The 13,560-nt window shown below is 37.5% G+C and overlaps 1 protein-coding gene across 7 annotated transcripts in view; it reads right to left on the bottom strand.

Moving 5' to 3' along the window:
* Window positions 1-11,008, bottom strand: part of LOC102899536 (A disintegrin and metallopeptidase domain 3-like) — a 110,117-nt gene extending 99,109 nt beyond the window's left edge. For 3 of the 7 annotated variants that reach the window (XM_023252575.2, XM_045055530.1, XR_006596505.1), the window contains exons 1-3: window positions 10,793-10,917; window positions 10,188-10,267; window positions 882-937 (exon numbers count right to left, since the gene is read on the bottom strand). In XM_023252575.2, the coding sequence (XP_023108343.2) occupies window positions 882-937; window positions 10,188-10,267; window positions 10,793-10,856 (200 nt within the window). In that variant the 5' untranslated portion in view covers window positions 10,857-10,917. The other 4 variants (XM_023252576.2, XM_023252574.2, XM_019828527.3 and 1 more) reach the window with 4 other exon arrangements.
* Window positions 11,009-13,560: the final 2,552 nt, after the last annotated feature.

The following is a 13,560-nucleotide window of genomic DNA, read 5'->3' as shown; positions in this document are numbered from 1 at the left end:
TGGCTCAGTTGGATAAGCATCTGACTTAGATGCCATGGATCATGATCTCACAGTTCAAGAGTTTAAGGCCTGAAACAGGCTCTCTACTATCAGCACAGAGTCTGCTTCAGGTCCCTCTCTTTGCCACTACACCCTGCTCAAAAATAATAAACATTTTACAATTTTTTTAAATGTTTATTAATTTTTGAGAGAGACATAGTGTGAGTGGGGGAGGGGCAGAGAGAGAGGGAGACACAGAATCTGAAGCAGGCTGCAGGCTCTGAGCTGTCAGCACAGAGCCCGACGCGGGGCTCAAACTCACAAACCGTGAGATCATGACCTGAGCTGAAGTCAGACACTTAACTGACTGAACCACCCAGGCACCCCAGTAATAAACATTTTTTTAAAAGAATAAAAAATTGTGGAAAGATACACATAAGATTATTAATACTGGTTTCCTCAAAGAGCAAAAGTGGGAAACAGAAAATTTAAGAGATTAAATTATATATTACACCAAGATAAGAAAAAATTATGGCATAATATTTAGTTAAATGCTTAAAATCACATAAATATATAAAATGACATGAAGGCGAACAAAATTAAACAGGGACAAATAGAGTTATTCCTTTAATTATTGCTATTGTGGTTATGTTTCAAGGAGTTACATAGAGCAATTTTAATTTACCTAATTACATATTAATATTTACATCATTAAATCAGAATTTGGCTCCAAAATTAAATTTAAAATCTCAAGATGAAGACTTGAAATTCTAATCTGACTTGAATCACAAAGATGTAACATGTTAAATATAATAGTCATGCTCTTGTTTAGGCTCAATTTAGGGTAGGCTGTAAAACTTGAAGAAACTGAAAAGTATATGAAAAGAAGAATGGCCACTTACTGTATTTCAAGATGGACAGTATATGTTTTCCTGTCAATTTTGATGGCATACATGACCTACAGCAAAGTATTCAGGGAGAAAGTAATAGAAATTTAAAATTCTTAAGTCAGAAGCCATAATTTTTTTAAATGTAAGTACTCTTTCATACAAACATAGATGGTATCACACACGTCTCAAAATTATATATACATGTATGTTGCTATCTTTCTTCGATCTCATGTATGACAGAACGAATAATTAAATTTCACTAAAATTAAGGAGGCTAAATGTATTTTAAAACTAAGAGCATTGGTCATTAGCATTTATTGTCATATGAAATTTTAATTTGAAATGGGTACATTTAGGAATGTTGGGTAATCTTTGAAGACACGTGAATTTATCTTTTTTTTTTAATGTTTACTTATTTTTGAGACAGAAAGAGCACAAGTGGGGGAGGGGCAGAGAGCTAGAGGGAGGCACAGAATATGAAGTCAGGCACAGAGCCTGACACAGGGCTTGAACCCACAAATTGTGAGATCATGACCTGAGCTGAAGTCGGATGCCTAACCAACTGAGCCATCCAGGCAACCCTTAATTATCTTCTTTCTACTTTGCAATTTCTAGCCCAAATAAATGAAAAATTAAAGAATATAACACAGGTTGTGGGGAGCTAAGATGGCAGAGTAGTAGGAAGACCCAAAGTTTGCCTTATCATTTGAACACAGATAAGTATCAAATCATTCTGACTACCCAAGATATCCATCTGAAAACTGACAGACCAAAATGCACAGCTAGAGGGAGAGAAGAGACCACATTGTGGAAGGTAGGAGATGCAGAGACCTGGTTTCCAGGAAAATGGATTGCAGGTGCTACAGAAGGGAGGGAGACCTGGTTACAGAGAGAGGAGAGAGAGAGAAAGACAGAGAGAGGAGCACATAGGGGATCATACAAGGAAAACAATTCTCCCAAAGCCAATGACTGGAAAAATGAGAGGGGGATTTTCCTGAGTTTTTACAACCAGCAAGGCTCAAAGACTGGAGTTTTAGAGTTTGCTCCTGTGGAGAAAGAGGGAAGATGGCCCGGATTCAGACAATCTGAGGATCTCCCTAGGATGCACTGAGAGAGACAATTCCATCCTCTTGGACCACATCAGGGACAGGTGGCATTGCCTCTCTGGGGACAAAAGAGCTGGTGGGTGCCATTGCCCTCCCCTGCCCTTCAGCATAGGTGTGGGAACACCTGCTGAGGGCAGCTAACCTGGACACCTGCTCTTTGCTGTGCTTTACTCCAAACTCCACACCCCTGCACTTTGATGGGACTGCCCTTCCGGGACAACCCTGCATCAGTACGAAAGCAGTGAGACTCCCCCACCAAAGGATCAGCACAGGTGCACACCAGGCCAGGTCCCTAAAGTTTGGAGTTTTAAAACTCAGCTGCCTGACTGGAATAGAGCCCAAAGTGCCCCACGCTGCAGGTGCGGCAGGTGGCCCAGACACAAACAGGGTCAAGACAGCAATCTGAGGGATGCCTGGGACACACAAAGGGAGATTGTTCACCCTTCTGGGAGGGCTTTCCAGACAGCAGCAGGTACAAACTCAACCTCTCTGGGGATGATGGAGCTGGCTAGAGCCATTATTCTCTCCCACACCTCTGCATAAACTTAAGTAAGCAGTACAATGCCAACACTGGCAGCCTAAACCACTTACACCCCAACCCCCTACAGATGCTGCTTTTCTCAGGCAACTGTGCCTGAGAGACCAAGAGCAGTGAGCCTTTCCCCCAGAATACCAGCACCAAACCCCTGCATGCACTATGTCTACTGACCACAGAGTTATGCAAAGCTTCAGCTCTTGGAAATAGTATCAGGTCTCTTTCAATAAGCAGACCAGAGCACACCTAGTTAAAACTTGCCCCACTCTGGCCAAGGTCCAAACACTCCCCACTGTAGGCAAGGAGAAGGTCTACCAAGGACTAACGTGAGGGAAAGAGCAGCCAAAACACAGCAGCAGAGTGGATACAGCATACACCAGAGACACTTCCTGAAGTGCCAGGCCCTGAACAATATATAACTTCTTCTTCATAAAGCCATTACTTTTAGGAGCAAGAAACATAATAGAAATCCTAACACACAGAAGAAGACAAAGACCTAGACAAAATGCCAAGATAAAGGATTTCATCCCAAAAGGAAACAACAGAAGGTCATACCCAGGGATCTAATCAAAACAGATATAAACAATATGCCTGATCCAGAATTTAAAGCAACAATCATAAAGATACTCACTGAGCTTGAGAAAAGCAGAGAAGACACCAGGGAGTCCCTTACCACAGAGATAAAAGACCTAAAAACTAGTCAGGCCAAAATGAAAAATGCAATAACTGAGATTCAAAACCAACTGGATGTAATGACCACAAGGATGGAAGAAGCAGAGGAATGAATGATACAGAAGATAAAATTATGGAAAATAATGAAGCTGAAAAGAAGAGGGAAAGAATACAACACAGGTCCTCTTTTCAGAATAAAGGAAGCATCCCTAAGCTATCAGAAGTGCTACCCACAGTCTTCTCCCTGTTCTCTTTGGGAAATTGCCTCAGCTAAAAAGTCACACCAAGTCACAATTTCCAAGTTAATGAGAAGCCCAACTCCAGATCTTGATGGACCAGGCCAGCTTCACACTTTGCTGAGACTCAGTTGAGTCTCTGTCTCCCCATTCCTGCTTCCTCCCGTCCTGTCCACAGAGGCTCATCAAAAGAGTATACCCTAATAAACTGCCTTCACAGGAATTTTCTCAAAGACTGCATCCCAAAGAATACAATCTGTGACATCATCATAAAACATAACACGTTCTTCATGGCATAACATACGGTTAATGCCAGAAATTTTCCCACATTTGCAAAAACATGAATTTTGTCACTGGTTGCAGTTTTCTGCATGAGTCATTTTAAATCTTGTATAGTGTTCAGTCTTTTGTAACCCTACAGCTCTTGAAATAGGTGTGTTGAAATCTCCCCCAAATTTTGTGATATTTCTTTCTCATTTTTTTGCCTTAGTTTTTTTGTCTTAGGAGCTCTGTTGTTAGGTACAAACACATTTAGTATGGTGGTATCTTCAGGATAAATCAATCATGTTATTATTAAGGTAACTTATCTCTAGAAGTACTTTTTCATCTGATATTATTATAGTTGCATCAGCTTACTTTTGATATTTCAGGTTTTTAAAAATGTTTTTTAAAAAATGTTTCATAATCATTTAAAATATAAAGATGCATTCTGAGAATAAAATCAAGTTTCAATTTTCAGAGATGTACTAACATAAAGATGCCTCTCAAATAATTTATTTCACAATAGGTATTGTTAACAGTAATTGTCTAGATGCAAACTAAATGGAAAACAAATTGATTTAAGTACTACTTCTTTAGTAGCTCTCCTCTTTATATTGTTGAGAATAAATCTGTATAATTTGCCTTCTACATTCTGGATATTAGATAGGTAATGACATCACCATATATCCAAGGTACTCGGAAGCAAAAATATGGTTCATGTAATAGCTGGTCTCTGTCTTACCATTTAAACCCTACTTTTTTAATTTTTATTTTCTTAATTTTTTATATTTTAAATTACTGAATAAAATGGAAATAATAGACACTCCTGTGTTAGTCTGATCCTAAAATGGAATGCTGTGATGTGTAAAACATTAAGGATGATTTAGTTATAGATGGCTTTGGTTGGTGCTGTCCTTGTTCCCTGGATCCATTTAAGCACATTGAGGCTATTCTATTCCAAAGAGGAGTATTATATGTGTATTTGGTGAATATGTATGTGTGAATGTGGAATAATTATCTGAGATGTTCTTTTGGATACATTCACTGATATTTGAAGTATGCTAGTGTGGTAGGTTAATTTAATAAAGTTTTTTAGTATTCACACATCCTTCAACAGAGAGAAAATCTACTTGGTCATAAAGTTCTACAATTATTTGCTACTTTTACTTTTTAAATATTTTAGTTAAGTGAAAGAACCTATCATTTCCTTTTCTGATACTTTATTTGATCTCTATCAAAGATACATTAATATTTTAAGCATTATTAAGTGATCTGAAGGATTAACTTATGTTCTTCTCGTGTTCTAGTCTCTGAAAAAGGCACATCATCTTTCCTTGAATATTGTCCAAAAACTTAAAACCATTTGACTAGTAAGATTTTCTGGCAATTTATTTAAATTATTAATTCATAATTAATTCATAAATAACTTCATGATTATAAATATAGTCTATAAGCAGATATTGTATTTCTACCTGAGTCAAAAAAATGTATTTGGGAAAGAAAAAATAAAACCAAATATCAAGATTGCAGACTTATACCAAACCTACAAATAATTACAAAAATTAAAAATATGAGTGTGCATATATCTAAAAACTAATTCAGTTCAAATTTACTATCTTTAGAAACTGAGATAGACATTCATTCACCTTCTCAACAATTCTCTGTGCTACCTATGAGTCCCAGAAGAAGAGAAAGGGGGGAAGAAAATTTATTTGAAGAAATAATAACTGAAAACATCCCTAATCTGGGGAAGGAAACAGATATTCAGATCCAGGAAGCACAGATAACTTCCAGCAAAATCAACAAAAGCAAGCCAACACCAAGACATACCATAGATTTGCAAAATATAGGGATAAAAATATTAAAAGTAGAAAGACAAAATAAGTCCTTATTTTAAAAGGGAAGACCCATAAAGCTAGCTAGAGATCTCTCCACAGAAACTTGGCAAGCCTAAAGGGAGTGGCATGATATATTCAAAGTGCCAAATGGGAAAAATCTGCAGCCAAGAATACTTGACCCAGCAAGGCTATCATTCAGAATAGAAGGAGAGATGAAGAGTTTCCCAGACAAACAAAGCCCCAAGGAATTCATGACCACTAAACCAGCCCTGCCAGAAATATTAAAGGATACTCTGTGAGTGTAAAGGAGAGACAAAAAGGGACAAAGACAAGGATCAGAGAAATCACCAGAAACAACACAAAACAAGTAATAAAATGGCAATAAATATATATCTATCAATAATTACTCTGAATGCAAATGGACTAACTGCTGCAATCAGAAGACATAGGTGTCAGAATGGAAAATAAAACAAGACCCATGTATATGGTGCTTTCAAGAGACTAATATTAGGACTAAAGACACCTGCAGAAGAAAAGTAAGGGGGTGGAGAAATATTTATCACCCAAATGGATGTCAAAAAAAAAAAAAAACTGAGTAGCATTACTTAGATAAACTAGATTTTAAAAGAAAGAATGTAACAAGAGACAATGAAGGGTACTATATCATCATAAAGGAAACAACCCAACAAGAAGATATAACAATTGTAAATATTTATGCACTCAACATGAAGGCATCCAAATACATAAAACAGTAAGAAACATAGAGGAACTAATTGATAATAATGCAATAATAGTAGAACACTTTAACACCACACTTACATCAACGGGAAAATCACCTAAATAGAAAATCAACAAGGAAATAATGGCTTTGAATGACACATTGGGTGAGAGGGACTGAAGAGATATATTCAGAACACTCCCTAAAACAGCAGAATACACATTCTTTTCAAATACACATGTTAGCATTCTCCAGAACAGATCTCATATTAGGTACAAATCAGGCCTGAATACAAAAATCCTGAAACCATATCATGTGCCTTTTCTAACCACAACACTATGACCAGAAGTCAACCACAAGAAAAATGTGGAAAGAGCACAAATATATGGAAGTTAAAGAATATGCTACTAAACAATGAATCAGTCAACCAGAAAAGCAAAGAAGAAATTAAAAAAAAAAAAAAAAACACGGAAACAAATGAAAATGAAAATACGATGATCCAAAACCTTTAGGAGCAGCAAGAGTGGTCCTAGGAGGGAAGTACACAACAATACAGGCCTACATCAGGAAGCAAGAAAAATCTCAAATAAACAGATTGAATTAGTAAACAAAACACTCCCAACAAAAAACCAGATGGCTTCACAGGAACACTCCCAACAAAAAAACCAGATGGCTTCGCAGGCAGATCATACCAAACATTTAAAAAGAGTTAATACCTATTCTTCTCAAACTATTCCAAAACATGGAGAAGAAAGAAAAACTTCCAAATTCATTCGATGAGCCAGCATTACCCTGGCTCATACCAAAATCAGATACCAAAACCAGATAAAGACTCAACTTAAAAAGAGAATTATAGGCCAATATCTCTGATGAACATGGATGTAAAAATGCTCAATAAAATTCTAGCAAACCAAATCCAACAAAACATTAATCATTCACCAAAATCACGTGGGATTTATTTCTGGGCTGTAAGGATGGTACAATGTTCACAAATCAGTCAACATGCCACATTAAATGCCACATTAATATAAAATGCCACATTAATAAAAGAACCATATGATCATTTCAATAGATGCAGAAAAAGCATATGACAAAGTACAATATGTATTCATGATAACAACCCTCAACAAAGTAGACTTAAAGGGAACATACCTCAACATCATAAAGGTCATATATGACAAACCCACAGCTAATTATCATCCTCAAAGGGGAAAAACTCAGAGCTTTTCCTCTATGGTCAGGAAGAAGACAGGGATGTCACCCTCACCACTGTTATTTAACATAGTACTAGAAGTCCCAGCCTCAGCAATCACACATCAAAAAGTAGTAGGAGGCATCCAGATTGGCAAGGAAGAACTAAATGTTTCATTATTTGCAGATGACATGATTATCTATATAGAAAAACCTACAAGATGCCACCAAAAAACTGCTAAAACTGACACATACATGAATTCAGTAAAGTCACAAGATACAAAATCAATGTACAGAAATCAGTTGCATTTCTATATATCAATAATGAAGCAGCAGAAAGAGAAATTAAGAATCCATCCCATTAATTTAAATGAAATTTAGCACCCAAAACAATAAGACACTGGGAGTAAACCTAACTGAAGAGGTGAAAATCCTGTACCCTGAAAACTATAAAACACTGATGAAAGAAACTGAAAACATCACAAAGAAATGAAAAGATATTTCATACTCATGGATTAGAAGAACAAATATAGTTAAATATAGTCTATACTACCCAAAGCAATATACACATTCAATGTAATCTCTATCAAAACACCAATCACATTTTTCAAGATATAGAATGAACATTACTAAAATTTGTATGGACCACAAAAAACACGAATAGCCAAAGCAATCTTGAAAAAGAAAAGCAAAGCTGGAGGCATCACAATTCCAGGCTTCAAGTTATATTACAAAATTAGAGTGATCAAAACAGTATGGTACTGGCACAAAAACAGACACACAATCAATGGAACAGAATAGAAAACCCAGAAATAAACCCACAATTATGTGGCCAATTTATATTCCACAAAATAGGAAAGAATATCCAATGGGAAAAAGTCTCTTCAATGAATGATGTTGAGAAAACTGGATGGCAATATGCAAAAGAACAAAACTGGACCACTTTCTTACACCATACACAAATATATTTTCAAAATGTGTTAAAGATCTAAATGTGAGACCTGAAACCATAAAGATCCCAGAGGAGAGCACAGGCAGTAATTTTTTCAACTTTGACTAAGTTCTTTCTAGATATATCTTTGGAGGCAAGGGAAACAAAATTAAATTCATCAAAATTAAAAGCTTCTGCACAATGAGGAAGACCAACAAAACTAAAAGGCAACATACAGAATGAGAGAAGATATTACAAACGACATATCTGATAATGGGTTAGTAACCAAAACATAACAAGAACTTAAACCCAACACCAAAAAAGCAAACAATTCAATTTAAAAATGGGTAGAAGACACAAATAAACATTTCTCCAAAGAAGACATCCAGATGGCTAACAGACACATGAAAAGATGCTCAACATCATTCATCATCAGGGAAATGTAAATCAAAACTACAATGAGATAGCACCTCACACCTGTCAGAACCGCTAACTGGCTAAAGAAACAACATATGTTGGCCAGGATGTGGACAAAGAGGAACCCGCTTACACTGTTGGTAGGACTGCAAACTAGTACAGCCACTGTGGTAAAACAGTATGGAGTTTCCTCAAATAGTTAAAACTAGAACTATGCGATGATCCAGGAAATGCACCACTAGTTATTTAACCAAAGAATGCAAAAATACTATTTCAAAGAGATACAAGTACCCCAATGTTTATAACAACATTGTCTACAATAGTCAAATTATGGAAACACCCCAGTGTCCATTGATGATGAATGCATTAGGTGATACACACACACACACACACACACACACACACACACACCACACACACACACACACACACACACACAGGAATATTACTCAGCCATAAAAAAGAATGAAATCTTGCCATTTGCAAGGACATGGATGGAGCTAGAGAGTATTAAGATAAGCAGGTCAGTCAGAGAAAGACAAATGCCACATGATTTCACTCATATGTGGAATTTAAGAAAAAAACAAAAGAGCAAACTGGGAGGAAAAAAGAGAAAGAAGGGCAAAACCAAGAAACAGACTCTTAATTATAGAGAACACACTGATGGTTATCAGAGGGGGTGGAGGGGAGAGATGGGTAAATTGGTGATGGAGACTAAGGAGTGCACTTGTATGAGTACCAGGTGTTGGATGTGAGTGTTGTATCACTAAATTTACACCTGAAGCTAATATTACACTGTATGTTAACTACCTGGAATTTAAATACTTAAAATATAAACAAAAATGGCACAAATAATATATATGTCACACAAATGTCATAGAAATTATACTTAATGAATTATTCATAAAAATCATGCTAATATTAAAAGAGCTTTACCACTGAAAAAACATTCTGTGCTACCTAGATTTGACAATGTACATGCTTTATTTTAATCATATGAAAAATAACAGTACTTGCATTTTAACAAAGATTTATATATGTATATATGAGCAAATATAGGCATTCTTTATATATTGTCATTTTAAAATGACAATATAAATTTTATCATCACCTCACTTATATAGAATATTTAAATGTCCATATTTTGTAGACAAAAAGTCCAGTAGACTGTATATAACATTTTGTGTGATAAGGATTTGAGGCACTTTTTTCTGAGTCTGTGCTCTAAAAATATTTCATAATGTTCATTGGGAAATGAAGAAAAATCAAGACACTTGCTTTCATTCAGACAAAATGACACTTTAACACAGCAGTTAGAACACAAAATTTCAAAGGAATATATGCATGGGCTGATTTGGGTCACGTAGTTCAGTAAAAATAAAGCACTCAAAAAAGAAGTGATTTCTTAATTACATGCGTTTCTGAAACTTCACCATCGGTGTTTGTCTCTATCTTCCGTGGCACTGTAATTTGTAGAAGTGATGTTTCAGGATCTGCAGTAAGGAAAACACCTGTAAGCATTCCCCAGTGCCTGCCAGCATCCTTATTCTTCACTGGTCCTGCCACTTCACATCACTCTTTGAACTCCCACGAACTCATACACACACACACACACACACACACACACACACACACGCAGGCACGCTCCCACCACGGAATCAGACTTTGTGCATTCCAGAAGAGGCTACCTAGAAATGGGACGTGACCCTACCACCTTCCAGAGACACTTTGGGATTTGCTGGCCTCCGCCCCAATAGGTGAAGAGCTGGTCTGGGGACCCCACCTCCCAGAAGCTGCTCGCCCCCTCCTCCAAGTGCAGGGTCAGGCACGTGAGGACAACAGTCCCAGTCCTGTTCTGAGCCCTCCCAGCAGCAGGCCCCGCAGGATCCTGACTCTAGGCGGGCTCTGACAAGACGCAGGGCTCCCCCCATCCGGGCACAGGGTTCTGGAGCAAGCTTCTGGAGCCCGCCAGGCTCACAGGCTCTGCGACAGGTGACCCTCTACGAAGCAGGTCCTACACTCACGATGGCCGGCGGAGGTCAACCGGCCCAGGCCTGAGAGGATCAGTAGGACAGGCAGCATTGCGCGTCCTGCCGGCCTTGCCACGGTGATGGCGGTTGGCTGCGGAATGGCGGCCGCTCGCGCGCTTGGCCCTGAGCTCCGGGCCTGCAGGGAGTGGGGGCTGCGCGGGCGGCGGGGCCGTGGGGTGAAGGGCGATGGGGGGGAGGGGCACGCGGCTGGTCAGCCCGCCCCGCCCCTTCTGCTGACCCGCTAGCACATCCGCAGTCCCGGGCGCCCACCCACTGCCCTCTGTGCTGTGGAGGCACATGGCAGCCTGACCGGTGCCCACGTGGGCTTGGGTTTGGGCTTTATTTTCCAAACGCGGACATTTGAAACTCATTTAGGGATTACGTAAGAATCATAAAGTTTTCTCTTCTGGAAATGGACCGTCTGCTGGTGAAGTGCTTGGCTGTGTCCATAGTCCACGTGATCGGTTTCTGGCACAATAGCTGAATTACTGTAGTGAAGAAAAACAAAATGGAAATTCACAATATGGTTAGTAGCAGACGGTTGCCTGTTTCAACCGTAGCTACTGCCAGAGTTCTAGTTAAGTCTTAGGTCGAAACAAATATACACACGTGCACGCACGTAAAAAAAATGTAAAAAATATAATTAAATCGATTTTTCTATCCTAAATTTGTTTCTTAGAAAACTCTTTGTTTAAGGAAACTAAATAAAAAGTTAAATATGAAATGAGCGTACATATGTGTTTTAATCCCTCGGCATGGGTTAGCAATTTAAGTATCAGACCAAAAATAAAAACAAAAAACAATGTACAACTATTAAATGATCCTGTAAGAATTACTTTATTTTTCCATTATTTATTCCATGGTGTAGAACTTGAATCCTTAGGAAAATATGTAACTAGTAAAACGTTAAATGTAAAGTTTTTTCCCCATCAGTATGACATTGACAGAACTTTAATTTTTTGTCTTAATATGCAAGTTGATGACCTGCATAATTTTGATTTTACAAGGATTTTCACCAACCAATTCTTGAGTTGTCCTTTCATGGGATACTTTTTTTTTTTTTTAATTTTTTTTTTCAACGTTTATTTATTTTTGGGACAGAGAGAGACAGAGCATGAACAGGGGAGGAGCAGAGAGAGGGAGACACAGAATCGGAAACAGGCTCCGAGCCATCAGCCCAGAGCCTGACGCGGGGCTCGAACTCACGGACCGCGAGATCATGACCTGGCTGAAGTCGGACGCTTAACCGACTGCGCCACCCAGGCGCCCCTCATGGGATACTTCTGATCACATCCTTGCATGCAATATTTATCCACAAAATTAAATGATTGTGTTTTCTCAGATTTTAAAAGAAAAAATTTTTAAACGGAGAAGGCTAGACTTTAACAATATATATTCTATGTTCATGCTTTTCCTAAACCTAATTTTAGTGCCTATCAAGAAAATATTCTTACAATTAACAAATGGTAACAGAAGAAATTTATCTTCAAAATAGCAATTCTGAGTATTTTACTAAAGTGTTTATAGCCTAATCATTTAGTCTTGTTGTGATACATGTTGTATGCCATATTCATTTATTTGACTATTTCTATATACCTTAAAATTAGTATTTTTATCTTTTTTGCCAAATCACATGAAAATTGATGGAATTAACATCAGGATTAATTATGGTGCTCTTAAAATTTCTTCCTGATTGTCTACAACATGATCAAATTTTTGAAGTCTAATATACATATATGTCACTTAAGGCATGGTAAGAATTAAAAGCTTGTAAGTGGTTCTACTAAAAGTCTCTGTTGTTCAGTCAAGTAACCAAAAGGGGAAATCGCCTCTATTGTTTAAATTTGTTACTGTATTTCCAATGTTGGTATTGACTGCTCATTTTTAACTGGTATAATTTACAGACATTCAAATTATTTGAATTTAATACAACAATTGTTTTTTACATGCTTACTACAAGCCTGGAACCAGGCAGACGTGAAAATATACATGACAAGGTACATGTTTTCAAGAACCCCAGAAACTAACAGAAAACTGAACATATACAAGAAATGAAATGTACATGTTAGAAATGTACACAGCTAGAAATGAAAAACTCTTTGTTACATGGATATTCAAAATTCTCTGGGAATATGGCTAAGATAATTTTGTTTTCTCTACAGATACTAAGTGAATTTAAAGGTGGCTGTGACATTTATGATGTGAGCCATATTCAGATGAGTGAATGATTTATATGGACATTAGTGCATTATAGGATTTTGTTCTTAAATAATTACATAATTTAAAATTATCCAAGAATCTTAGGGCAAATCAGTGATGGATTTTTGTGTAAGAATGAGAACTTGTAATGGGTTGGGGGTGGTGGGTTTGAAATGATGAGGACTAGAAACAACAGGTTCACTAAGGGGAAGTTTTTGTGGTTTAGACCAAAGACGTCTACATCCTCAGGATTAGAGAGGCAAGAGAAGTATATGTAGTAGAAAGATCAGAGAGATATTTAGGAAGAAATGTCAGTGTGTTTAATAATTTATTCTGGAGGTTGATGACATTGTTAAGAGGACTAAGCCACTGGGAATGAAAGAGGCACCAAGTTTGAAAGCAGCGATTTGAATAGGAAGATAATGCATTCAGCTACAGATGTTGACTTGGAGATAGTTGTGGAATACCAGGTATAGACATTGGAAATTGGAGTCTGATGCCCCAGTGTTTGAGTTGAAATAGACCAATTTATGAACGCATAAAAAAGGAACTTGAAG

This window comes from Felis catus, chromosome B1 (assembly GCF_018350175.1).
Source record: "Felis catus isolate Fca126 chromosome B1, F.catus_Fca126_mat1.0, whole genome shotgun sequence".
In the NCBI taxonomy this organism is placed as follows: domain Eukaryota; kingdom Metazoa; phylum Chordata; class Mammalia; order Carnivora; family Felidae; genus Felis; species Felis catus.
Note: the sequence above shows the minus strand (reverse complement) of the source record. Positions and strands in the feature narration are given on the sequence as shown.